The 26,839-nt window shown below is 40.2% G+C and overlaps 2 protein-coding genes across 2 annotated transcripts in view; one reads left to right on the top strand and one right to left on the bottom strand.

The window, feature by feature from the left end:
- The window catches only part of LOC109959786 (poly [ADP-ribose] polymerase 11-like), a 4,591-nt gene extending 3,719 nt beyond the window's left edge, over nucleotides 1-872 (top strand). The window contains exons 2-4 of the mRNA XM_020599435.1: nucleotides 4-101; nucleotides 195-346; nucleotides 430-872. Of these exons, the coding sequence (XP_020455091.1) occupies nucleotides 4-101; nucleotides 195-346; nucleotides 430-695 (516 nt within the window). The 3' untranslated portion in view covers nucleotides 696-872. The remainder of the gene's footprint in view (nucleotides 1-3; nucleotides 102-194; nucleotides 347-429) is intronic.
- An 8,680-nt stretch (nucleotides 873-9,552) lies between these two features.
- tmtc2a (transmembrane O-mannosyltransferase targeting cadherins 2a) overlaps nucleotides 9,553-26,839 on the bottom strand; it is a 55,626-nt gene continuing 38,339 nt past the window's right edge. The window contains 10 exon segments of the mRNA XM_020599622.1: nucleotides 9,553-11,607; nucleotides 14,555-14,618; nucleotides 15,521-15,635; nucleotides 17,712-17,793; nucleotides 20,949-21,070; nucleotides 21,876-21,954; nucleotides 22,281-22,465; nucleotides 23,279-23,364; nucleotides 24,816-24,930; nucleotides 25,134-25,965. Of these exon segments, the coding sequence (XP_020455278.1) occupies nucleotides 11,404-11,607; nucleotides 14,555-14,618; nucleotides 15,521-15,635; nucleotides 17,712-17,793; nucleotides 20,949-21,070; nucleotides 21,876-21,954; nucleotides 22,281-22,465; nucleotides 23,279-23,364; nucleotides 24,816-24,930; nucleotides 25,134-25,965 (1,884 nt within the window). The 3' untranslated portion in view covers nucleotides 9,553-11,403.

The following is a 26,839-nucleotide window of genomic DNA, read 5'->3' as shown; positions in this document are numbered from 1 at the left end:
AAGCCTGTGGCAGATTATGTGAAGCAGGAGGGGCTGTTGGACAAAAAAATTGTATCAATCAAGAGGATACAGAATATGGACCTTTGGGAACAGTATTGTAGGTAAGAGGATTTTTAACTTGGGTTCTCTCCATTCCCTTCATCCTATTCATCATTCTCTACTATTAAATTGTCTTTTTGTTATTTGTGTCAAAGGAAAAAGCAACAGTTAATGAGGATTCACTGTGTCAAAGAAATTCAAGAGAAAAGACTTTTTCATGGAACTGATATCAATAATGTTAAAAGTATATGCAAGTACAACTTTGATGTGCGTTTAGCTGGAAAACTTGGTGACAGTTATGGCAAAGGTAAGTTAAATTATTCAGTAACTGTCTGTGAAAACCTATACAGACCTATACTACCCCACTGATGTGACCTTGTTTTTATTTAGGAGTGTATTTTGCAAAACATGCATCATACTCGGACAGACACATCAGCAGGCATTTTCAGCCACAGTGCGGAAATATTAGAATAATATTCTTAGCTCTGGTGATGATTGGAAAATCAACTGTTGGAGAACCTCATTTCCAAAAACCTGATCATGGGACACTGGAACTCCTTCATGACAGCTGTGTGGATTACATCGATCATCCCACTATTTTTGTTATTTTTGATTCAAATCAAATCTACCCAGAGTATCTGATTGAGTACAGATGATGTCGAGAGGGGAGCTGCAGTATGTGTCATATCGTCACGTCTACCTCAAACTGTCTGGTGGGTGAAACTTTTTCCAGCATAACTCTTGATAACTTTAAAGAAGGACTTATAGCATTCAGACTAAATTTAAGAAAAATCTGCAAAAATAATGCACTATGAAACACATACTTTTAAAAAATTAAAGAATTTTAAAGAATAAAAGAATTAAAAAATAAAAAATTCTTTAAAAAAATGACCTTGAAATATAGAAGTGTTCATATATGGAGACCATTAAAGCTTTGTTTACATACATTTAGCCATTTTAAAAGAGTAAGCAGACCTAAAAATTTTACTAGCTTAGTTAGCAGGAAGAACTGTTTATAAAATGCATTACTACAGCTGGGCAGCACGATGGCGCGGTGGTTAGTGCTGTTGTCTCCGAGCAAGAAGGTGATTGTAATCACACTTGTTTATAATTAGCTAACATTTATGACCACATAATGCAGATTTGTATTTAATCTTGAAAGATAAGAGCTTAATAAATACTTGACCTGGGGCCTTTCTGTTTATAGCCATTTTAAAAGAGTAAGCAGTCCTAAAAATTTTACTAGCTTAGTTAGCAGGAAGAACTGTTTATAAAATGCATTACTACAGCTGGGCAGCACGATGGCGCGGTGGTTAGTGCTGTTGTCTCCGAGCAAGAAGGTGATTGTAATCACATTTGTTTATAATTAGCTAACATTTATGACCACATAATGCAGATTTGTATTTAATCTTGAAAGATAAGAGCTTAATAAATACTTGACCTGGGGCCTTTCTGTTTGAGTTTGCGTGTTCTCCCCATGGTTGCGTGGGTTCTCTCCGGCTTCCTCCCGCAGTCCAAAGACATGCAGCATATGGTTGATTGGTGTCTCTAAATTGCCCGTAGGAGTGTGTGTGTTAGGCCTGCAATGGACTGGCGACCTGTCCAGGGTGTATCTTGCCTGCAGCTGGGGACTAAGCGGTATAGAAAATGGATGGATTATTACAGGTTGTTTGTAATCACATTTGTTTATAATTAGCTAACATTTATGACCACATAATGCAGATTTGTATTTAATCTTGAAAGATAAGAGCTTAATAAATACTTCCTGTCAGAACCAAACCAAGGTCTACAAATGTTTATTCCTGTTCCAGTTGTTCATCATCTGTGTTATTACTGGGGATACATGGCCCAGAACAACAGTGGTTTCACTGAATATGATCCAGGTGCAGTTCAGGCCCACTTACTGTACAAAATGTGAATGGGCCTTCTGCTCTGATTCACCTTAGATATGGGTCTATGTTCCCAGGATTTCCAGTGAATTATTTTAAAAAAGTAAGATCACAACATTTCACAGAAGTGTCTTAGCACTTTAGGTGGCTTCTCTGTTAACACTACTCTACATCTATAATTTTTAAATTTAGAATTTAGGCTTTTTTTTTGACTCAAATTGTGAAGAAAGCCTTAATAATAACTACTAAAAAAGTATGTCCCATACTCATGGTGTGACCAGCTCAGGTTACAGCTAAAATCTGCCAGTGGAATTCAGGCTTTTCTGTTGACAGCACATGTAGTATCTCTAGATTGTTAACAAGAACTCTCAAGGAAATACAAGGTCAAAGAAATTAGCGTGGGTACATGTTTACCACACCCCAGTTAGTGGCATCAAACAGGAGTTTTCCTGTCACAGCTGAGACAAGCACCGCACCTGCAGTGACATCACCAGCTCTGTGTTGGTGCGACACTATTCACTCAGCAACGCCAGTGGTAAACACAGTGCTTATGAATTAATTAGATATCAAGACTTTTATACTATATAATTACAGGTTTACTGGGTTACCATATACCTGTTTTTCATTGGGGGGTTCGTTCACCTTCTCTTTTGTCAGTATGCTGTTTAAAAGAAAGAAGCTATGCTGTTAAAGTAGAACTGTCAGCAGAGGTCAGTGTTGGCAGTATTTTGAAAACAGAGGTTGATCCCTTGGCACCGCTCAGAACTGGCTAGTCCACATTCTCTGTAGTGCTTTTTTTTTTTAGCACATTTCTTGTCATCATTTACAAACTTACTCATAGTGAGTCAGAGCCTTGTCGCAGCATCCCAGTTCCATCAGAGAGACAGGCTAATTCCCCTCTAAACCTTTCACATTGATTCAACTGAAATACCTATATGACTCCTGAAGAGTCCAGAAAAAGAAAATCCCTCAAAAAGTAAAACAGATGAGTAGCAGAAGTTTAATCATATCAGATTTATCTTTATCTGAGGATGCGATTTATCTTGTGTTTGTACTTCAACCCTAACTCTACTTATACGTTAAGGTATCAGTATTAATATTCTCACTGTGTCATATACACTTTAACAGAATATGAATCACAGGGGAAGATTCCATGCACAATGAGTGATTTTATTCATAACAGTCTACCTTGCATACATCTTTTAAATCTATTATTAATATACTATTAGTTTAGCAGGATTTTGAATATGGGGCTTTAACTTGTAAAGTGTAGTAGAGAGTATTGGACCTTTCACCTAAGTGAAGGATCTGGCTACTAAAAACCCACTGTCCTTTCAAATAAAAGGTGACATTGGAGTGATAATAATGTGGTGGTGGGGGGTGGGTAGTGAATCCACTAACTCTGGGGGCAAAAGTGGTTCAGTGGGTAGAACAGTCGTCTCCCAACCGGAGAGTCGCAGATTCAAATCTCGGTGTCTGTAATCCATATGTCAAAGTGTCTTTGGGCAAGACACTGAACTGCCAAGTAGCCCCTGATGGTCAGAGCCATGGCTCTGCCTCGGTTCTGTACCGGAAACAAATTCCTTGTGTATAACATACTTGGCCAAATAAAGGTGATTATTATGATTATCCATAGACTCGACTACTAAGGTAGCATATCACCACACCATACCACAATTTGACAGAACACCAGATGGTGTGGCTTGGCCTTGGATGATTCAGTTCTCTATGAATCCAAAGTGTCTGTAATTTCCGTTTCAGGCGTCAGCAACGAGTGGCTGTTTGGTTTTCTTGTGAGCATAGTTGCTCTGCAGCTGGATTTTATATCCCGTCAACTGCTGAGAGCAGGCAATGCAATCACAACAAGCAGCAAACTTCACACTGGGGAATATGCTTTTATCACGAGTCTGGAGCGGGGTAGCGACCCCAACTTCTGTTTGATCCATTGCCCAAACACTGTTAGTTCAGGCTCTTCCACTCTAAGGTCATAATGTGTACTTGGAGTCTGTAGTGTTTCTAAGTGGAGTCTGCTGCGGGAAGCAGGGAGGCAGCAGCTCTCAGTAGTCTGTAGGAGTCACACAGGTTCCACAAACTGTCTGGTTAGTCTTGTGTACTACCGATCATCAGGTGTTGAAAGTTTATCGTGAAAATCAATTGGCTCACAGGTGAACAGCTAGTAGACTATCAATGCAACATTACAGAATTTATTTTAAATGTATTTTAATTAGACCTGTAATGGCATGCTTTTGAACAAAACGTTTTTGTTCACTCATTTGAAATCTGCTTTCACTAACTACAATTTCATTCTCCATCTGGCATTTGGGTATGGCACAAACGCACACTCTGGTACAGAGTGAATAATTTTGTCTTCTCCACAACAAAGGCAGCAAATTAGTGTAAAGTATAGTAACAAGCTCAGATTGTCTTCCCTCAAAGAAAGGAGAAGGGAAGTGTTACTCGGCTGTAATTAGAAAAGAAGAGTCCTATTTTTTTATGTCAGTGTGAGTGAATGTGAAAAGATGAAAGAAGTGAAAACTAAGCTGAAAACCAAGCACGGTCACATGACACATGACATTTCCCAAGATTTCCCTGTGCTAAGCGATGCTTTCCACTAGTTGCTGGAATAGAGGAGCTACAGATTATTTGGGCCTTGGCAGCACAGGCAGGAAGAAGAAGTGTTATCGGGCTAGAGCAACCTGAGAAATCCAAAGACTAGATGGTGTTTGGTGTCCAAATATAGAAGCTCCCTGTTTCCTTCCTCTACAGAGGTCACTTAGAGTACAGCATGTACAAGTCTAATGAGCTTTCTCACTACAGGGACAGCTGATAGTTGTAAAACTGTAGCTGTAGGATTTGTTGCTGCAATGTTACACATAGTTTTTCTGAATTTGTTATAATTGAATTAAATCATCTCAAAGAGTTTACTGAGAAATGATGGCCTGGCTCTGGAAAACAGCTCCATTTACAAAACAGCCACAGCCACTGTAAACATAACATGCACTGAAGTTTACAATATTGAGCAAGTAATGTGTCTGTCTGTGCGGGTGTGGGGAAGTAATTTGGGATTGAGGAGCCTTAGTACAGTCAAATATTCTGTCTGATGTACAAAATGTGAGGAAAGGTTACATCTTCTTCTTGATGGAAATTTGAGTAATTTTGATGTTTTACCAAATTTAATGCACAAGAGACAACAACCTAAAGCAGTTAATAATTACAATAAATAAAGTCTTTGGTTAAGTAGTCCTGTGGGAAAGATGGACAGATTCAGGGATGACTCTAGCAGATGGTGCTTCTTTCTGTGCATAACAAATACATTTTTGATTTTATTATTAAATAACAAAGTATGTGAATGCATAATAAGTTCCACTGCATACTTTTTTTAAAACTGGGGCTATGAGTTATGGTGAGTGAATAAGTGAGTCAAGTTTAATACCTGCTTAAATATTTATACCCTGGTGCCTACCATGTCTGGCAGGTGACAAGAAACTCTGATGTCAGCTTCATCAGATGTCAATGTATTGAGTTTATGAAAGTCTAATTTGTGGATCTGTTAGTGGAGAGAGAGATGGAGAGACTGTGTCCCTGTTATTTACTAAAAGCAGTGAAACCAAGACTAGGTAACAGAGCTGTGGAGAATGTTTTTTTTTTTTAAATTACTCAACAATTTCAGCATTTGAAACACTGAAAAATATATCTGAAAATTTGAAATGTTCCCAGGATTTCCAGTGAATTATTTTAAAAAAGTAAGATCACAACATTTCACAGAAGTGTCTTAGCACTTTAGGTGGCTTCTCTGTTAACACTACTCTACATCTATAATTTTTAAATTTAGAATTTAGGCTTTTTTTTGACTCAAATTGTGAAGAAAGCCTTAATAATAACTACTAAAAAAGTATGTCCCATACTCATGGTGTGACCAGCTCAGGTTACAGCTAAAATCTGCCAGTGGAATTCAGGCTTTTCTGTTGACAGCATATGTAGTATCTCTAGATTGTTAACAAGTACTCTCAAGGAAATATAAGGTCAAAGAAATTAGCCTGGGTATATGTTTACCACACCCCAGTTAGTGGCATCAAACAGGAGTTTTCCTGTCACAGCTGAGACAAGCACCGCACCTGCAGTGACATCACCAGCTCTGTGTTGGTGCGACACTATTCACTCAGCAACGCCAGTGGTAAACACAGTGCTTATGAATTAATTAGATATCCAGACGTTTATACTATATAATTACAGGTTTACTGGGTTACCATAGACCTGTTTTTCATTGGGGGGTTCGTTCACCTTCTCTTTTGTCAGTATGCTGTTTAAAAGAAAGAAGCTATGCTGTTAAAGTAGAACTGTCAGCAGAGGTCAGTGTTGGCAGTATTTTGAAAACAGAGGTTGATCCCTTGGCACCGCTCAGAACTGGCTAGTCCACATTCTCTGTAGTGCTTTTTTTTTTTAGCACATTTCTTGTCATCATTTACAAACTTACTCATAGTGAGTCAGAGCCTTGTGGCAGCATCCCAGTTCCATCAGAGAGACAGGCTAATTCCCCTCTAAACCTTTCACATTGATTCAACTGAAATACCTATATGACTCCTGAAGAGTCCAGAAAAAGAAAATCCCTCAAAAAGTAAAACAGATGAGTAGCAGAAGTTTAATCATATCAGATTTATCTTTATCTGAGGATGCGATTTATCTGGTGTTTGTACTTCAACCCTAACTCTACTTATACGTTAAGGTATCAGTATTAATATTCTCACTGTGTCATATACACTTTAACAGAATATGAATCACAGGGGAAGATTCCATGCACAATGAGTGATTTTATTCATAACAGTCTACCTTGCATACATCTTTTAAATCTATTATTAATATACTATTAGTTTAGCAGGATTTTGAATATGGGGCTTTAACTTGTAATGTGTAGTAGAGAGTATTGGACCTTTCACCTAAGTGAAGGATCTGGCTACTAAAAACCCACTGTCCTTTCAAATAAAAGGTGACATTGGAGTGATAATAATGTGGTGGTGGGGGGTGGGTAGTGAATCCACTAACTCTGGGGGCAAAAGTGGTTCAGTGGGTAGAACAGTCGTCTCCCAACCGGAGAGTCGCAGATTCAAATCTCGGTGTCTGTAATCCATTTGTCAAAGTTTCTTTGGGCAAGACACTGAACTGCCAAGTAGCCCCTGATGGTCAGAGCTATGGCCTGCCAAGTAGCCCCTGATGGTCAGAGCCATGGCTCTGCCTCGGTTCTGTACCGGAAACAAATTCCTTGTGTATAACATACTTGGCCAAATAAAGGTGATTATTATGATTATCCATAGACTCGACTACTAAGGTAGCATATCACCACACCATACCACAATTTGACAGAACACCAGATGGTGTGGCTTGGCCTTGGATGATTCAGTTCTCTATGAATCCAAAGTGTCTGTAATTTCCGTTTCAGGCGTCAGCAACGAGTGGCTGTTTGGTTTTCTTGTGAGCATAGTTGCTCTGCAGCTGGATTTTATATCCCGTCAACTGCTGAGAGCAGGCAATGCAATCACAACAAGCAGCAAACTTCACACTGGGGAATATGCTTTTATCACGAGTCTGGAGCGGGGTAGCGACCCCAACTTCTGTTTGATCCATTGCCCAAACACTGTTAGTTCAGGCTCTTCCACTCTAAGGTCATAATGTGTACTTGGAGTCTGTAGTGTTTCTAAGTGGAGTCTGCTGCGGGAAGCAGGGAGGCAGCAGCTCTCAGTAGTCTGTAGGAGTCACACAGGTTCCACAAACTGTCTGGTTAGTCTTGTGTACTACCGATCATCAGGTGTTGAAAGTTTATCGTGAAAATCAATTGGCTCACAGGTGAACAGCTAGTAGACTATCAATGCAACATTACAGAATTAATTTTAAATGTATTTTAATTAGACCTGTAATGGCATGCTTTTGAACAAAACGTTTTTGTTCACTCATTTGAAATCTGCTTTCACTAACTACAATTTCATTCTCCATCTGGCATTTGGGTATGGCACAAACGCACACTCTGGTACAGAGTGAATAATTTTGTCTTCTCCACAACAAAGGCAGCAAATTAGTGTAAAGTATAGTAACAAGCTCAGATTGTCTTCCCTCAAAGAAAGGAGAAGGGAAGTGTTACTCGGCTGTAATTAGAAAAGAAGAGTCCTATTTTTTTATGTCAGTGTGAGTGAATGTGAAAAGATGAAAGAAGTGAAAACTAAGCTGAAAACCAAGCACGGTCACATGACACATGACATTTCCCAAGATTTCCCTGTGCTAAGCGATGCTTTCCACTAGTTGCTGGAATAGAGGAGCTACAGATTATTTGGGCCTTGGCAGCACAGGCAGGAAGAAGAAGTGTTATCGGGCTAGAGCAACCTGAGAAATCCAAAGACTAGATGGTGTTTGGTGTCCAAATATAGAAGCTCCCTGTTTCCTTCCTCTACAGAGGTCACTTAGAGTACAGCATGTACAAGTCTAATGAGCTTTCTCACTACAGGGACAGCTGATAGTTGTAAAACTGTAGCTGTAGGATTTGTTGCTGCAATGTTACACATAGTTTTTCTGAATTTGTTATAATTGAATTAAATCATCTCAAAGAGTTTACTGAGAAATGATGGCCTGGCTCTGGAAAACAGCTCCATTTACAAAACAGCCACAGCCACTGTAAACATAACATGCACTGAAGTTTACAATATTGAGCAAGTAATGTGTCTGTCTGTGCGGGTGTGGGGAAGTAATTTGGGATTGAGGAGCCTTAGTACAGTCAAATATTCTGTCTGATGTACAAAATGTGAGGAAAGGTTACATCTTCTTCTTGATGGAAATTTGAGTAATTTTGATGTTTTACCAAATTTAATGCACAAGAGACAACAACCTAAAGCAGTTAATAATTACAATAAATAAAGTCTTTGGTTAAGTAGTCCTGTGGGAAAGATGGACAGATTCAGGGATGACTCTAGCAGATGGTGCTTCTTTCTGTGCATAACAAATACATTTTTGATTTTATTATTAAATAACAAAGTATGTGAATGCATAATAAGTTCCACTGCATACTTTTTTTAAAACTGGGGCTATGAGTTATGGTGAGTGAATAAGTGAGTCAAGTTTAATACCTGCTTAAATATTTATACCCTGGTGCCTACCATGTCTGGCAGGTGACAAGAAACTCTGATGTCAGCTTCATCAGATGTCAATGTATTGAGTTTATGAAAGTCTAATTTGTGGATCTGTTAGTGGAGAGAGAGATGGAGAGACTGTGTCCCTGTTATTTACTAAAAGCAGTGAAACCAAGACTAGGTAACAGATCTGGGGAGAATTTTTTTTTTTTTTTAAATTACTCAACAATTTCAGCATTTGAAACACTGAAAAATATATCTGAAAATTTGAATTTAACAGAGCAGAGCAAACTAGTTCAGGATGACAACTAGATGGCTGCTACACTCACATGACGCTTCACTATGCTGTATATCCAGAGCACTGTGGTAAATGCACAAAGTCTTTTCCTAGAAAAAACTGTCTGCACACCAACAAAGCAACTAAACGCTCTACAGGTGCCAAGAAGATTGAGTTCTTCCATGTGTGTATGAAAGAACGTGAATAAAAATTAACCCTCAGCCCAACTTTCAGACCCTATTAATCTGTAGACATAAACTATCAGGCTACTGGCAAAGAACAAATCAGGGCAGGAAAAGCCAGAACCACAAGGTGGTCCACATGAACTCATTAGGTCTGACTGCACAACCTGCATGAAAATCAGAGTATTAATGAAGACGTGGAACAAAATCAGGTCCAAAACTTGGACCCAGTATTACTGGTATTACTGTCAGTCCCACTCTGTACATACACAGTATTGTCATAAATATACATCTGATCCATGTAGGTTGACTGACTGAATTATGTTATATAACATCACTCTGCTGTGCGCAAAACCATGTTTTTATTATGGAAAAAGGTTTACTTTTCTTTACAAAACATAACACATTTTCAGCTACACATTTTCTATAGTTTAACCAGAAATCACAAATCATCAAAAACATCTAAAATCATGCTCTCTGTGTCACAAATCCATTCTGTGACAGGAATCACAACCTGATATCCCTGAGCAGAGAGAAAAATACATGTAGAAAACACTGTAATGTAACTGCCATGTTGCCTATCTATGTAAGGAAATGGGAGGGTGGGCTAATGACAGTGAAATGGCACAGTGTCAGCATTTTCACATAAAGTAACACATTAATAAATTAACTGATCATTTGATCACATGAAATGAAACATCTTCACTTGTCACAAGGAACACAACACATATGTGACAACAGTTCTTGTCTGGCATGAGGCGTGGACTCAGTACATGCTTTGGCACCGCTGATGATTCTTCTCATCCTTCATTCCCATGTCTACAGCCACGAGCATTTATGGTGCAAGCAGTCTTAAGTGACTTGGATGACAGAATATGACTGGCTATGCGTTATGCTTTCACCTGTTCTTTTACTTAGCTGGAGCATGGTACTGTACAGCACTGTATTAGAGGGTAGTACCTGAAGAACATCTATGCACTGGCATGCTTTAAATGCTTTTAGTAGAAGTCCAAGGCTAGATCACCCTGAGAGGAAATGATCAGGGATTGGATTTTTTGAGAGTAATCCACCAACTTAGCGCTACAGTCCTACAGCTCTTTTGGAGAGCTTAGCAAAATAATTCCTTCTTCTCTTTCTTGTCAAAACCATAATGCAACTGTTTCATGTGGTCATGCTAATAGTGTCTGGACCCTCAAGCTGACAGCGATGAAAAGCAGTCTACAGGGACCTATTATGTTTACTTCTTTGTAACTGCATTTAATTTTTTATTTTTTTTTACTTGTATTCTTCAACCCCAGCAAACTCTGACTGAAGTGACATCACTTGAGGCCGTTTATCATGGACCTCTCTCCGTAGCCACAAACACTTTTTGTAAACAGACTTTGGCAGGTAAAATCAGTGGAGCTCCTCTTTAAGACAAACCAGCTGGCTTCATGAACGACAGCAAAACCATCCCTCACTCATTAGTGTTGGCAACCCGTTCTAAAGAAATTATTTAAATACATTTGAAATATCCTCGTTCAGTTAAGTGCTCTAAAACATTCCCAGGTTTTGAATTAAACTTATCAGCTGATATTGGAGACCTTTGTTCTCAAGATGCTTTTTTAAAACCTTGCAATTATTTACCTATGTATTTTGCCTTGTATAATTTAACAATTGAGTATCACATTATAAATTCTTATATAAGGTAACAGTTTTAGTAGTTTTTCGTCACCATACAGCACTGGCGGTGACTTTTTGAATCCCAAACATGCCAGGCTTCAAACTGTGCTCCATAAACAACACAGGCAACAACTCAGATTTGGACAGAGAGCTTTGAGCCTCCACCTCTTCCATATCCTGTCCTGCTTTATTCTCTGGAGGACAGTACATCATCTTTGAGGGAGCAGTGCAGCGACGCTCTCTGTTCAAAGATCAGTCTTCTGTATCCCGAGCCCATGTTTAGTCCTGAGTCCCTGCCTCTCCATGATGTTCCACAGCTTGCGCAGGTTGGACTGGGTAATGACATCGTCAGGTTTGAGCTGGAGCGCGCGCAGGTAGTTGGCCTCTGCTTCGGGAAGCTTCCCATTCAGATGGAGGATGGCACCGAGGTTCATCAGAGCAGCAGGGTACTAAGAGAGGGCAAAGACAGTGAGGAAAGAGCGCCAGGGTGGTGCATAATGCCACAATCCTAGAGACCGAAAATGTATCTATTGGGACAAACTCTTTTAGACTTGTCCTTTTCAGTGTGGACCACACACACATTATGCAGAAATTAAGGCAAGGACCCATTTGAAATTTGCTTAAGTCTAAAAAATCAAATATGCATACATTTTTGCCATAATGTAGTCTCACAGTACAGTAACAGGGGTGGCCAAAGACAAAACTATTCTTCGACAGTGTTGCAGTGAACAAAGAGGTAGCTGCACAGTGTGTGTGGGTGAGTGTTAAGTATTTTGTAATATGAAGGAGCAAACCCAATTAGAGTTGTGTTTCTGAAGTCATATTTAATAAAATACCATCTTTGAAGCTGCAAAGTGAAGCTAACGCGCCCTGAATACCAGTCATGGAAATCTACAAGCTTCCTGTCAAGGACATGACTCTCAGCAAGCCACAGCTAAAAAACACACCCAAATCTCATCCTAGAAGTCGGCTGCACCCCGTCCTTTAGAGCTGGCTTTGCTCCCAGGTCTGTGTCCTTACAGCTTGACATTTGTTTTGTAACTTGGCAACTGGCTGATAGAGTTTCTGTCCACAAACAATTATTCTTCTCTTCTTAACACTGATATTTCACTTGTTTACATTCCACTTTTCAAGCAGGAGACTGTAGCTGATGTCACTCATGAATTCTTATACAGCTGGAATATTTAAAGCAGTGGCCTGGAAGATAGTGGAAAATGAACAAATTAATGCAGTTTTACAGTGAGAGGAGCTGCAGTGCAGTGGGTGTAACTTAGTGCAACAAATGAAGAAGCAGTTACATTTCAAACTGCTTCAAAAACTGGTTTAGCATTTTTTTGATGAACTTTGAACAACTGAGACAGGCTACTAAGCCAATTTCCAGTAAACATAGGTAGTTCTGCTCACTACACTGTATTTTGAGATGAACCTCTGAGTGGTGAAAATAAAGCATTTCAGCCTTTGTGCTTAAAATGAAAAACTCTGGTTCACCTTTCTCTGGAGTCACATTTGCTTTCCTGGCACGTAGAGCCACCACTGAATCTTTCATGACCTGAAAGCTATTGAATTAAGTTGATATTTGGTAGACTCTCATTCACTAAGCAGACATGTGCGGTGGAAATGTCAAAGACAAGAGGCGCTTTAGTCATGACAAATGACAAGAGAAGCCTTCATTTGAATGTGTACATGAAGGCTTCCAAACTGTGAAGTATTACATCTTTGACTTTGAGGTAGCTTATTTTTTACTGAATAAAATATAAACACATGGCTTTCTAAATCAAATGGGCAACCAACATTCTTCTCTTTTATGGTTTTACTCAGCTTTTAAGGCTTAAACAGGTTATAAACAAACAGGCAGACCAAAAGGGGAGATGCAATAAAGCAGTGTTTCCCACCCAGTACTTATTCCCCACGGGATACTTTGGCAGTTGCCAGGGGCGCTGTGTAAAACCTGGGTTGAAAATAGATAATTGGAATAAACACCTGAACACTATGTGTTGAAACTGAGAGCTTATATAAACTAGTTAGCAAGCCAGCAGAGAGGTCTTAAAATGAGCTAGAACGAATGCATAATTAATAAGAGGCAATTAAAAGTATGAATACACAGTTGAAATAGTTACATAAGAATCAAAGACAAACTGTTGAAATAGTTAGCTAAAAACTATAAGGTAAACATAAGTAATTTAAAAAAGTAAAGAAAGCTAGTTTCTGTTTAGAGTGCATGAGCAGAGAAGTTACATGTATCAGTACAGTTAATTTAAAGTAAATGGCTGAAATAACACCCTTACCAAAACGAGTTAAATTACTTAGCTAAAAGTAACAAAGAAATAGTTGAAATCAATGGTTAAAAGAAAATAAATAGAATGTATTACAACTGAAAAAGTTAGATAGTTGAAATGAGGCTAAAAGTTATGGATAAATTGATAAAATGTCAAGGTTTCGCTACTTCAAGTAGTAGCAGACAAATCATTTGGCCAAACCAACCTAAACATTGTTTTTATTATTAAAGGCTAGGTGAGTTCATCTGACAGTGAAGACCCACTGAGTGTTCGTTTTCTATGGGACACGAGTGAATCACTTTGGTATTCCAAGCAAGACACGCAGCCAGGCCCGTGAACACTGAGTGTTCGTTTTCTATGGGACACAAGTGAATCCAGGCCCGTGACGCAACCAAGGAGGAGGGACTGAAAGTAAAATAAAAAGCAACTTTATGCAAATGAGAGCAACATTCACATGGTGGCTAAGCAGCATTTTACTGAAGAACTAAAGAATTTAGGTTTGTGGTGGATATACGTATGTCTGTGGGGTAGAAGATCTTTGTTGTCCGTTCAGGGCAGTGCAGGTATGTGAGGCTGGGAAACACTGCTACACAGGACAGTTACTCCAGTTAAGGCATGAGAGGGACGTCTGACCCCCTCTTGACTCAAGTCACAGAGCACACTGTCACTAAGCAGACTGAGAAATGACAAATTACTGCAGGAAGCTCCTTGTAGGTCTTGTCAAAGAAATGACCTCTTCCAGACGGGTCCATGCACACGTTGCCTTTGAAGTGACTGAGTTATAAAGGGCAGCAACAGGATATGATACCCCTCAGCTTCTGCAACCACATGTAGTGACATCGAGGGTTTGTTATAAACTGTTATACTGTGATGATTATGTAATTTAGTCTCGACCTCAGACAACAGTAACCACTGAATGTTTCTTTTCGTGATTGTTGTATTTGTGTAAGCACATCGAGGCTCCAGTTCAAAGTTTACACACTTTCCATGTTGTATTTAGCTGTATCGCTGTTTGCCAGAAACAACAGAACTATAATGTGAGGTCAGAATGGCAGGGAATATATAATATCCTGTTAACCGCATTTACAGTGCGAACAGCCCCACCAGGCCGGGTACTTACTTCTGGTCTGAGGCTGGCTGCGTGTTCATACAGCCTCTCTGCTGCCTCGTTTAGACTGGCCTGTCTGAAGAGGAGGGAGAACAGAGGCAAGACAGTGAGAGTAAGAAACACATAAAAACTCAATTTATACTGTGCTAATACAAATGACTGATAATAACTGCATTCATTCCTCTTGTACAATTGTATATCATAATTTATTTGTATGTTATCAGTGGTCTCTGACTAAGCTATTATGTCCTTACAGGGATGCGGCAGCCAGGTTTTCTAGCTGATCCTTTATTATCAGCAGCGAAGCTTTAGCTTTAACTCCAGCTAACGGCAAGTGTGTGTCACATTCATTAAACCCTTATCCTAATCTGTTTGGATATATGGCGGCTGTAAATCACCAGTCAGACCAGAACAATCTGCCATTTAGATTTACAGTTTCAAAGAAAACCTAAGCGAAACCCTGAGACTTTTAACTTTTAACAAATCCTCTGTGGTATTGCTTTTATGGTGGCGCTGGAAGGCAGCAATGACTTTTCCAGATATGTAGAGCAAAATGGATTTAAGGCAGGCCACTCCAACATCCCTGTCAGACCCTGGGAGTAGAGGACATTTTCAGTCCCTTTTGACATGTTTTCAGACTTATATGCTGCGTGTGCACGTGCCTGCCCCAAGCTTTATGGGAAAAATCTCCAGTGGCTTCTTTACAAGGTGAGGACTGAAACATCATGATGACAGACTGAAACTTTTCTGATGTTAATGCATGCCATTCATTATAGTTTTTAAGGCAGATATTTCCACACAGAGGACTTTTACTGTGCTATAACATTGGCACAATTTATATTTCAGAGATGGTTGTTAAATGGCAGGAGTAAAGAATAAATCCACAAATGATGAAGCAGCACATAGCAGTAAACTCTGGATTCCAAAAACCTCTGTATTCTTGTACAAGTAGGGAAAAACAGGAGCAGTGCAGCCAACCTGAGCATGTGAGCAGCACTGAAGACCACATCAAACTCTGAACTGTCCAGCTCCGCAGCTTTCTCCGCCATCTTTGCAGCCTCGCCAAGACGAGATTGCTCCAGCAGAAACTGACCTGAAAAGAGGGGAATATAGAGGACATGCTTATTTCCTGTCAGTTATACAAGTCCTTCTGGGACGACAATGTCAGTCTGCTCGTTGGTCACTTTGTTCACCACCTTGTTCCAGGCTAAATTATCTCAAAAACTACAAGACAGAGTAAGGTGAAACTTTGTACATATACTGACAGTCCCCAGAGGATGAATTCTGTTGACTTTTGTGATCACTGACATTTCTTCTTGGGCCCCCAAGACAATCTTGTTTTTTTTTTTTAAGCAAAGTATCAATAATTGTTAGACGGATTGCCAGGAAATTTGACATAGGCATCTAGGGTGCCAGGAAGATAAACTCTAATGATGTTAGCTATCCTGTAGTGCCACCAGTGAAATACCTCAATAACTACTGCATAGTTTAGTATGGTGTTATGGCAAACGGAAATGATCTTGTGGGGACAAAAAAAGATGGAGAAAGCTTGTTGAGAAGCAAAGACAGAAAGTGGTAGAGAAATCAGAAGATGAGTGGAGGCAGTGAAAGAGTTGAGTGCCAAAGATATAACAAGAAGGCAGACAAAGTGAGGACGATGCGAGGCAGCAAAAGAGCAAAGGATTGCTGTTTTGCTCAGTGCCGTTTGAAAACACAGATGAGACGGAGGCATTTGATGTGGTTTCCTGTGGGACCGTGGCCACCTGGTGTGGCACCCTCAACTGCCTACCTCAGCGGCTATAAAATAATAGCCGTGCCCAGCCACAGATGTTACTGAATGTAGAAAGAATTGAATGCAGGGAACCTCCACTGATGTGTCCATTTACTTTTACTGTACTGAAAGCTTTTGCCTGAATGTAGCTTCCAAAACCAACCTATCAGAAACCAAAGGAAACAATGTGGAACTGGGTGATAAGAGGGACAGTTTGCATTAAAATGTGTTACAGTGTACAAGGGCAGCAAAGGCGGCCTTGTCTTAGCTATTACCCTCTGTGTCCTCCCTTTCCCGCACTCTCATGTGTGTGTCTGTGTGTGCACCCATTGTTTTGTAATGTGGATAGAAATCATCACTCCTTACACACTCACACCTGGAGCTCATCCACTGAACCCAGGATGGCTAAAGCAGCCAGATCTGTGATAAAAGGAGGGGGCAGCTCAAATAAACATCACCTATAGCAAGAGGCTATAAGATAACATTGAAATAAGAAAAGAGTCAGATGGGCAGAGAGAAGAAACACTGTAAGAATAGGAAAGAACTTGGTCCAAAGACAGTAATGAGCCCCCTGGCTGGGACCAAACTAAACTCAAACCTAAAGATACTGTATCTAGCACGAGAGCAGCAGGAGGAATGGAGAAAGATAAGGAAGAGGAAAAAGGGGCAAAGCACAATGGTGCTTTCAGCGAGACAGGGTAAATTTTCATTTCCTATGAATATCCTGGAGATATGGAACACTAAGGAGCTGATGTGACATGCTGTATTAACAGGGCAACAATTCTGTGTTATGAATGGTAAACAGTGTACTCTGATCCTGGCTCCTTTTTCTCAGATAAACATAGCATCCATGGCTGTTTGTACCATCTGCCAAACCTCAAACTGCTCCCCCACTCACAGCACTGTTACCAACAGAAAATTAAATGACAGTGCTTTATCACAGTTAAATAAAGTAATGGATTGGACACCTCCGGATAATTCGATTCTTTCCAAAGTTCTTATATGGTTCATAAGCACGAGCTTGGATTTAAGGTCAAGGTGCGTTACAACATAAACTGTAACAGCATTTGGTATAGTTACTGACTCCGGGTGTACAAAATTTAGGTCTAAAGAGTCTAATGACTCCTATCCTTAGTAGAGCTGACTGTAGCAAAGCCTGACCATTACCATAAAGCCTACTTGAGCTGCACAGCAGAGGTTTGGATTATAGGCAGTCAGGCACACTTTAGTTGGCAGAAAATTACTTCCAATGACATTTCCTTTGCTCTGTCAACCACAGAGACACATTTTTTGAGGTAGAGACATCTGCACTTTTATTATTCTAATGCCAGTTTTGAAACAGGCTTGGTTAAAAAGTTTACAATGTCTATAAATGAATGTTTTGATATCTTTTCATACCATAGTGCATGTAGCAGTTTCCTTTCGTTGGGTCTAGTTGAATAGCTCTCAGGTAGTATTTCTCTGCTTCTGTCTTCTGCCCCTAAAAGGAAAAGAACAAAAATCATCAATTACCTGATATTTAACTTTAATTTTTGTTTTGTGGAAATGTTTCTTTTTTTTCCCCAGTGGCTGACTGGTCATCACTGTAAGTACAAAAAAAATAAATAAACAAATAAATAAAATAGAAATAATAATAATTCTGAACCCAGCTAAGGCTTGAAGCGTGTATTTATTATCCTCAAACTAGGAGCAGAATGAAATGTGATTATGAACTAATATGACCATTATAATAAAATGACCAGTGTAATTTAAATTTAATAACTACATTCCGATATCTGAATGGGGTACAAGCCGAATGACGGCGCTATCATCTCATTTCAGCTTGAATGAATGGATAACATAATAGTCAGTCAGAATCATGGTGCAAGATGACATTTTTAACTATTCACTCACTGTACACAGTAGAAACAAATAGCACATATTATTATATTAGGACACAACAGTGAAACAAATGTGTACACATAAACCTGTCTACAAAGGTCTATTCTATCTGCTCTGATGTTTCAGTGCAGTGACCTGCATCAGTTGAGGCACAGTAACCCTGCTGTTAAGTTTCAGCATTTTTTTACAGCACCTACCTACCTCCTGTGCCTAATCTGTGTGTGCCTGCAACCACCCTCAGCAAGATATTACTTCTGTGCATGAGGCTCAAATTCTCCACTATTTTTGTTTCATGCTTCAGCACTGATTGCTTCCATATTGCCAGTGGACTTTCCATGCAGCCAGAGAAGAGCGGACTGGGCATATTGGGCTTGAGTCATTAGCTTTTTCCCATACCTGCAATCGCTCTAAGTGAGTGATTGAATATTGGGCCTAGATGGCTTATTTCACATTTTATTTGGCATATTTCATTTTGCATTCAATTAAACATTTTCCCCATCAATTCATCACAACAGGTAGAGTTGTTCAGTCCATTTGGTGTGACTCATCATCAGATTCATGGAACATTTCGGGTCAAAGTTGTAAAGACGAGTTGTGATGCCCTTTCTTAACAAATGTCCTGTGTGTTTTTTATATAGAAACACACCATAACATTTTACCCTTTGTAAACCCTTTCGGTTTTGCATTATTGAACAGTCTTCCACAGTGAGAGGCAGTGGTTAGCATTAGTACTAAATGTATAATCAGCTGAGATTAAACTAATAAGTCTGCTTAGTGTAGGTGACCACAACTTTCACTACTGCACAACACACCTTTCTGACAGACAGCAGGGCTCTAATGTTGAACTAGATGTCTTTGTAAACACTTTGACCTTAGGAAGAATAAGGCAAATTAGTGGCTTTAGTACGTCCACTTGTTAGAGGCTGAGAGTTGTGGAGAGGTACAAGACTATCAGGTTCCAGCTTTATTTTTTTTTTACAGAGAAAAACCACACTGCCGCATATGTTGGGGTGAACCACAGTGTAAGACTTCAGTTTGACCTTTCCTGTCCATATCTGTACTGTCAATTGACTCCAGCAGGATGGCCAAAAATACGGCTGATGGACTGATTCGATAAGGAAGCTGAATAATTGCATTATAAGCTTGTCCACTGGCTCATTGTCCAGGGTCCATCCAATCTCCTGTTTCTCAAGCCCTGTAGCAGTGGAGGGGGCCTCTCTGTGAATCAGGGCCCTGCATGGATCTGGAGCCCCGAGCCTTAAGGAGCACAGCAAAAGTCCAGCGACTCTAATCTGAACCTGTGCTTTAGGTGTGTGTATGAGTGAGTGCTATGTGTATCTTCACATCTTTCAACAAAGAGAGGAAATGATCAGAACTAAGGTTTAAGGCCACGAGGGTTACAGCTGCAAGTGTGTAGGAGTGTGTGAGAGAAAGGCACTGCAGATTGGTTGTGTCTTCACTCAGTACCCGAGGCCGTGGAAGAGAAGAGGTCAAACATCTCTAGAGAGGTCAAGAGGGCACATACCCTACTATCATATCTAAACTTGACCCAGCTCTGTTGTCACATAAATGTGTTTTTGTTTTTCTGGAGCAGGAGAGGTGGTAGGAGGACAGGAATTATGAATTATTCAGTGGAAAATAACTAGAAGTGCAAAGTGATGTTTGGGCAAACTTGTGTGCCCTTGATGTCGTCTACATACAGATACACACAGCAAGGGACAGAAAAACACACACAGATAGTCTGGAACTCACCCAATCACAGAGGGATAGCCAGACAAACTTCCCATGTCTGTGACCTTCAGACATGAATTCATACAGCGCTGATTTTTAAGTTATTTGGCATCAGTCCTAGATTGGGGTCAATCCAATGTCACCCAAAAAAGTATTTATTGCAACATTTGTGTCTTAATTTCCTCTTTCACAGTGTAGCTGTGTTTCCACTGCCAAGCGGTACACCCCGTGCTTCTTTTAACCGTCGCCCAGTATAACCTCACGAGTTGACGCAAACTGTCCTGCTTTGTTTTTTCCACTGTGTAAGTCTGTGTTCAGAGGAGGGAAGGGCTATGCTCCTGTTTTCTCTCTCACACAGATGAACAGAGGGACAGCAGAGGACATGAAAGTCCGCCCTTAATTAAGACTGGGTGAGCAGTTTATCAAACAGCTGTTGAACAAACACAAACTTGCAGAAATGTGACAAATACAGAATGTGTGGCAAGCATTACATGGTTCGTCACATTTTGGTAGGTTCCTGTGATGACCCCCCCCCCCATATGTGTCCTCATATGTGTATGTCCTCTTTTCATCCCAGTACACACCTTTCAGAATCGGAAAGCCCACACCTCATTACAGTTATTACTTAGGTTCTACAGGGAGATCAGCAGGATGGGTTCATCTTGCTCAGATGTCCCACAAGTCACTGAATATGCATCATTTATCACTCTACTTTGCCAGGTAATTAGTCACTACAATAATTACTCCAATAATCCTTTGTCTTGTCTCTTAATTGGGTACTTGTGCGAATGTGTGCATTTGTGTGGGCTTTTATTACTCATGTTGTGGTGACAAATCTGTTCACTGACTCACATTATGGGTACTTGACTTTTTTATGGGGACAAAAAGCAAGTCTATAAAACATTAGTCATCACCTTTTAGAGTGAAGGTTACGGTATGTGTCTCCAGGCAATTAATATTAGTCAATGTAATGTCCCCTGAAGTGATGGAAACAACTGTGTGAGTGTGTGTAACTGGACTTACAATGATGGATAAGAGTTTGCCATATGTAAGGTGAGCAGGGATATGGTCTGGCTTGGCCCTCAGGGACTCTCTGTACCAGTGGCCTGCTTCCTCCAGCCTGTCCAGCTTCATGTAGGCCTCCCCTGGAACAGATCAGGAGCAAAGCTGAGTTTTTTAGGATAATCAGGATTAAACACACACACAGAACACTAGAACACAGTAGATGAAATACCAGCAGCTGAAAATTACATGAATTACTTTCAATACAACACAATCATTCCCAACTAGGATCTAATTTATTTCTTTTTATTTAGAAATATGAAAAATTGCTATTAACACTGCTTCTCAAAAAACTAAAAATGTTCTAATCTTTTTGGTGCAGGTGGAGGACAGATAAACTGTCCTTGACCTCCGCTTCTTATCCAGGGTCAACATTTCTTGCATGGGACTTTGTTTGATCAGATAACTTGCAGTTGGCTGTTGGGGTCAAATGACATCAGTTGTAACAAAGCATGCCCTGGACTTCACACTAATGCAAACACTTCCCTCCATTAACCCCCTCCCTCCACCTGATAAAACACACTTCCTATTCCTATTCAGACTGTGCAAGTAATTCATGCTGACATCTTCCTGCAATTTCAACTAAACCACCAGGACGAGCTTCCAAAAATGTACATAATTAGTGTTACAAAAACAACGAGAAAGATGAGATTTATTACAGGGATTAGCTTCAGTTCTCTACAAGAGGACACCAAGACTGTGCAGACATTTATGAGCTTCACTGTTAGAATCCAACAGGTGGTTCAAGTCATCTCCTGGTTTTGTTCAGCAATGAGTTAATGTCAGTTTTTTGGTTCAATTCAAAGCTCAGATAAAATATGGAAATTTAAAATAAAATCCTGCAATTGTGGATGGTGCGGAGTGAAGCAGGCTCCAACAGTAACTTACCCATCATGTTGAAAAGGCTGTGTGGTGCAAACTGTCTGGGCATTCTCTGCACTGCTTCCTTATACATAGACAGGGCCTCCTGTGGTGGAGGAGAAAAGTAAACTTAGCAAGTCCAGTTTTTGTTATGCATCTGCAGAATGCAGGCTTTGTTACTGGTGAGGTACAATCTACACTACACTTACACAGCTGCCTTTCAGTTCTAACACTTGAGCTTATATTTAGTATAAGTGGTCATAAAATCAAAGTCACTATGAAAAGCAACACACACATTTTGGTCCCAATCCAATTATTCACATTTAAAAAGTGGAGTGGTAGGAGCACAAAGCATATGACAATAGAAACACTTTCATTTCAGCTCCTCAAATATTCCCCTTGGTTCTTTCAGCACGAACGAGACCCACTAACCTCCTGCTGGCCCTGCTCATGAAGCAGTTTTCCCAGGTTGTAGAGGCAGCTGGTGACAGAGCTCTTGTGGGCATGGGGGTCCTTCAAGTTCTCATCAGGAATGTCAGCACAAGTAAGGAAGGTGCGTTTGGCCTCTTCCAGGCTGCCCTGGTTCATTAGGATGATTCCTGTGTTCAAGTAGGCCGCTGTGGGAAGGAGGGGAGAGGAAGAGGGGATTTAAAGCATGATAGGTACAAATTTTCAGAGAAGATGACTGAATTAAAGGAGCAATCTGCAGCCCAAATGCAAATGAGATTCAAAATGCATTATTAAAATTATGACTCACACATTCTTGAACCAACTTTTACTAATACTGTATTTTCCTGAGGCTGTTAAAGGTTTGTTCACACAAGTAGCTGTTAAATGATTTATGGTCAAGTGAGAAACACAAATCTGCTGAATCATTCACAACTCCAACATGTTTTGATATGAATCAATATACCAGTACATAAACATAGTCAAAACATTTGGATTGAGTTTTTAAAAGTGGAGGAGATGTAGAGGACCTACAAAGACTGATGGGGAAAAATAATACAGCTAAAAGGAGACAGGACAGAGATCAAATTTACCATAAAAAAGATATAGAAACAGAAATATGTTGGCAAAAATAAAATTAAGCCTGTCTTCTCTCACAAACCTGTCCTTGCCACAACAAAAGACAGACCCTCATCTCACATGCGAGCGCTCAAGTGTGAGATTGAATCTCATCATTTCCCCGTCAAACTTAAATGGCCTGAATATGGCCTTCCAAGTGAATACATGGCAAAAGAACATCTAATTCAGCATTCAAATTGGAGCATGATGGTGATTCAATAACAAATCTTTAGCTCACGTCCACATAATCCAAACAAAGACTCAGCCAAAACTGAGTAAGTATGAGAACATCTTATGTTCCCCTGATCATAACAACTCTCATCATTTATCAGCTACAAAATGAGACACTTATTAAATTTACTTACATGCCAGCGTTGGCCGACTCCTAATGGCCAATTTGTAATAATGCAGCGCATCAGAAAAATGCTCATTTTCCTGCAGCAGCAAACCTCTGATAGACAAAAAAAAAAAAATGCAAAAAATGTGAGACATTTTTATAAAGATGGTTTTTGTTTCACTATTTTAAATCTGTGAAAGTAAAGTACGCTTTGAGATGGAACTTTGGATGAAAACTAAGAAACAAAAACATAAGAAAAAATGAGGCAGCTTCTGTATGAACACCCAACCATCCATCATGTTCAAAAAGCACCTCTCTTCTAAAGAAAGCACAAACACCATCATTCAGTTTGCCCTTCTCTCTGTGTTGCTCTGCCAGCTTCCTGATACTCATAACATGAGAGGGAATAGAGAAGTGGGGAAACAGCGTCAGCATGACAGCAACAGACACGCGTCTGCTATGAGGTTTTGGCACCTTTGACACCTTGTGTTGCAGGATTGGAAGTGGCTTTGTGTTCTCCCACAGCTTCTGAACAACACACCTATTCAAATCAATCACAAAGGCACCAGGGACACAGAAAGTTATTTCCTCTTTGTCACACTTTTGCGTCATGCTTCGCTTAGTGTCCTGTCTTTCATTCTGAAGCCCCCTTTTCCACTCCTTGGTACCGGCTCGGCTCGACTCGACTCGACTCTACTCAGCTCAACTCGCTTTTGGTACCAGGTGCTTCGTTTTCCACTGCAGATAGTCGCCCCACAGCGACTGGTCCATGTTGGCAGGACAGGCTCAAAGCTATTATCATTTTCATCCTAGGACTGTTATTATGCAATTTTTTAAGTGTCGATCATTTTTCAGATGAGAAAATAACCATCTAATTTTCGAATATGTGGTCTATCCATTCTATCTATTATAAATTTGCTCAGATGTTTTCGGAGATGTGATGACCTGCTAACGTGCCAGCTAGCTAGCTCTACCTAGCAGGCATAGCTATAGCCATTGTACTCATATTATCACATTCAGTAACATAAGTGTACGATGCAGTGGTTCACATAATATAAAGGTTATATCATACAGTAACAGAGGCGCTGTCATCATAAACTTTACCCTCTATAACACTTGTAAGAGGGAAGCTGCTATTATGAATGAAGAATGAGTCACTGGTGTCATCACATGTAAACATCCAGGTTCATCAGTGGTAAGAAGGCCGTGTAATGATGACGAATGTCTCTGACCATTCGTTAGTCTGCAGTGTTTACACATCACCTTTGGTATTGCCTCTGCTTGCTTGGAACCCCAATGGAGGTGATACCAAAAAGAGTATCAGGTACCAAGTACTATCCCCAACATCTGACTGATGGAAAAACTAATAAGGTGAGTAGAACTGAGTCGAGTTAAGCTGGTACCAGGCGGTGGAAAAGGGGCTTATGTCTTTCGCCCTCTTCCTTCTCTCTTTTTTCCTTTCTTGTTCTGCCATTGAGATCAAGTGAAGGATGGGTGGAATCAGGACTGGACCATGTCAAGACTCTGCAAACAGGAAGCGTTGGCATGGTATCATTAACACTCACAAGTTATACAGCATGTCCGCCATGTTCCCTCGGTAGTGCAGAGCATTTCTGTAAGCCTTCTCTGCCTCCACCATCTTGCCCTGGTTCTTCAGTACGTTCCCCAAGTTCCCCCAGGCTACAGAATACATAGGTCAGTGAAAAGTTACACATCATTGGCATTCAGTTAAAAACAGTGCTACTGTTGTCAATTTGTCAAAATAAATCCTGTCTGAGGTTTATAAAATAATAGTTTTTGATGCTTGACAGCTTTCATTTCTCAGCTTTCATACTCAACAAGTATTGACCCAACCTTAGTGGTAACTGGTGCCTGTCTCTTACCTTTAGCAGGATTCACATTGATCCCAGACTTGTAGAGATTCTCCTCATTGCTCCAGTCACGGTTTCTTTGAACAGTTCTGAGTCCATTCAGCAGCACCAATCCAGTGCAGAGACACAACAGTAATGTCTTGCAGCCTCTAGTTCTCAGTCTGACATATGAGGTTCTTGCACCAGCAGCAACTAGTAAACAGAAGCCTATACTGGGGATGTATAGTACTCTCTCAGCAATTACAAAACCTACATAAAAGAATAGGTTGGTGGCTGGGATGAAAGGCAATGACAGGATACCTAATGAAAATAGAACTAGGTTTTCTGTGGGGGGCAGGGATGTCTGTGGAGGGAGGTGATGAAGCCCAGCTGACCCGTTGATGGTCTTGGGCAGACTGTGGTCAGTGTTAAGGTTTGTGTCAAGTGCATGATAACCATTCCCATTAGTGACTGATTTCCCATTAGTGACATGAGCTTTCCCATTGATCTCCTTGGCTTTGGAGGTTGGGCCACGAAGGCCAAACAAAGCAAGGAGAATAAATCCACAATAGAAGGCAACAGTGTGAAGGTTCCTCCAGTCAGCCAGCGATCTGACCAAGGGCACAGCATCCATAGACCAATCAAAACTGAGCTTGTCGGGGCAGAGCAGGAGCCAGGCGTTGGCGGCGGGCAGGTGAAAGAAAGTCAGCATTCGAGTGAGGAAATGTGGTGAATCAGCTGCAGGGTTGTCAGAATTGGAGAAGTTGGGAGGTTTATTGCCCATCCAATAGAGGCGAGCTGACAGGAGAATCACTCCCCAGGAAGCCAGCACAGTAAGACTCAGCAAAACACTGATGTTCTTTCTCTGTAACGACAACAAAAGAAAAGAAAAAAAAAATACTAAAGGAGAATACCCAAGTCAACATTTCAGTCATTTTGACTGTAGCTCATTTATAAATCCACCTTTACACATAAAGAAAAACTTTAAAGAACTCAGATTCATCATTTCACCGCTACAGTGCATAGAAAAAGAAACTACATAAAACAATCTCTGGGATGTCTGATACCTGCCTGGAAATTAAACTGCACTCATGTACAATTAAACATTTTTCTCTGTGAGACTGACATGTCTTCAAACTTAAAATCACACAGACAGAAAAAACAAATTCACTTACATGAAAATAGTGAATATACTGTATATTCACACTGCTGAAAGATACATTGGGGTTTGGACAGCTGTGCAATTGATCTTACTTTCAGACAGCAACTATCTGACATTATACTGAGAAACTCTTTATAAAAATCTGAGGAAAATGTCTAATGCTTTATTTAGAATTAAAGCCAGTCAAGAACTATGTGTGACATGTCCCAGGGAAAATTCATTTCAGTTGCTTCACAATGGGCTGTATAGATGTTGCAAACCTGCAATGTGAGTGACAGTTCTTAAGACATAAGGTTGTAAGATCACATGCTTGACCTCTTGACGTTTGAGCACTGGCTTGTTAAATTACATCCGTGAGTGTCAGTAGGGAGAGAAGCAGGAAGGCGTAGCCGCAAGATTGATGACGCGAGACAGTTTTTGTCTGGTCTCCTGTCAGACACTGATGTCAAATGTCTTCAATACCACATGTTGAGGATATGTTCTGAAATCAGTTGCTTATAATGGGGTGAAAAACAGGTGTGATCAATGAGGAGCAGGTGAAACTAATGTGAGTGATGATTAAAGTAAAAGGTGGTGA

Source organism: Monopterus albus, unplaced genomic scaffold, assembly GCF_001952655.1.
Source record: "Monopterus albus unplaced genomic scaffold, M_albus_1.0 scaffold41.1, whole genome shotgun sequence".
NCBI classification, from domain to species: Eukaryota; Metazoa; Chordata; class Actinopteri; order Synbranchiformes; family Synbranchidae; genus Monopterus; species Monopterus albus.
This window is presented reverse-complemented; position numbering and strand designations above follow the sequence as displayed.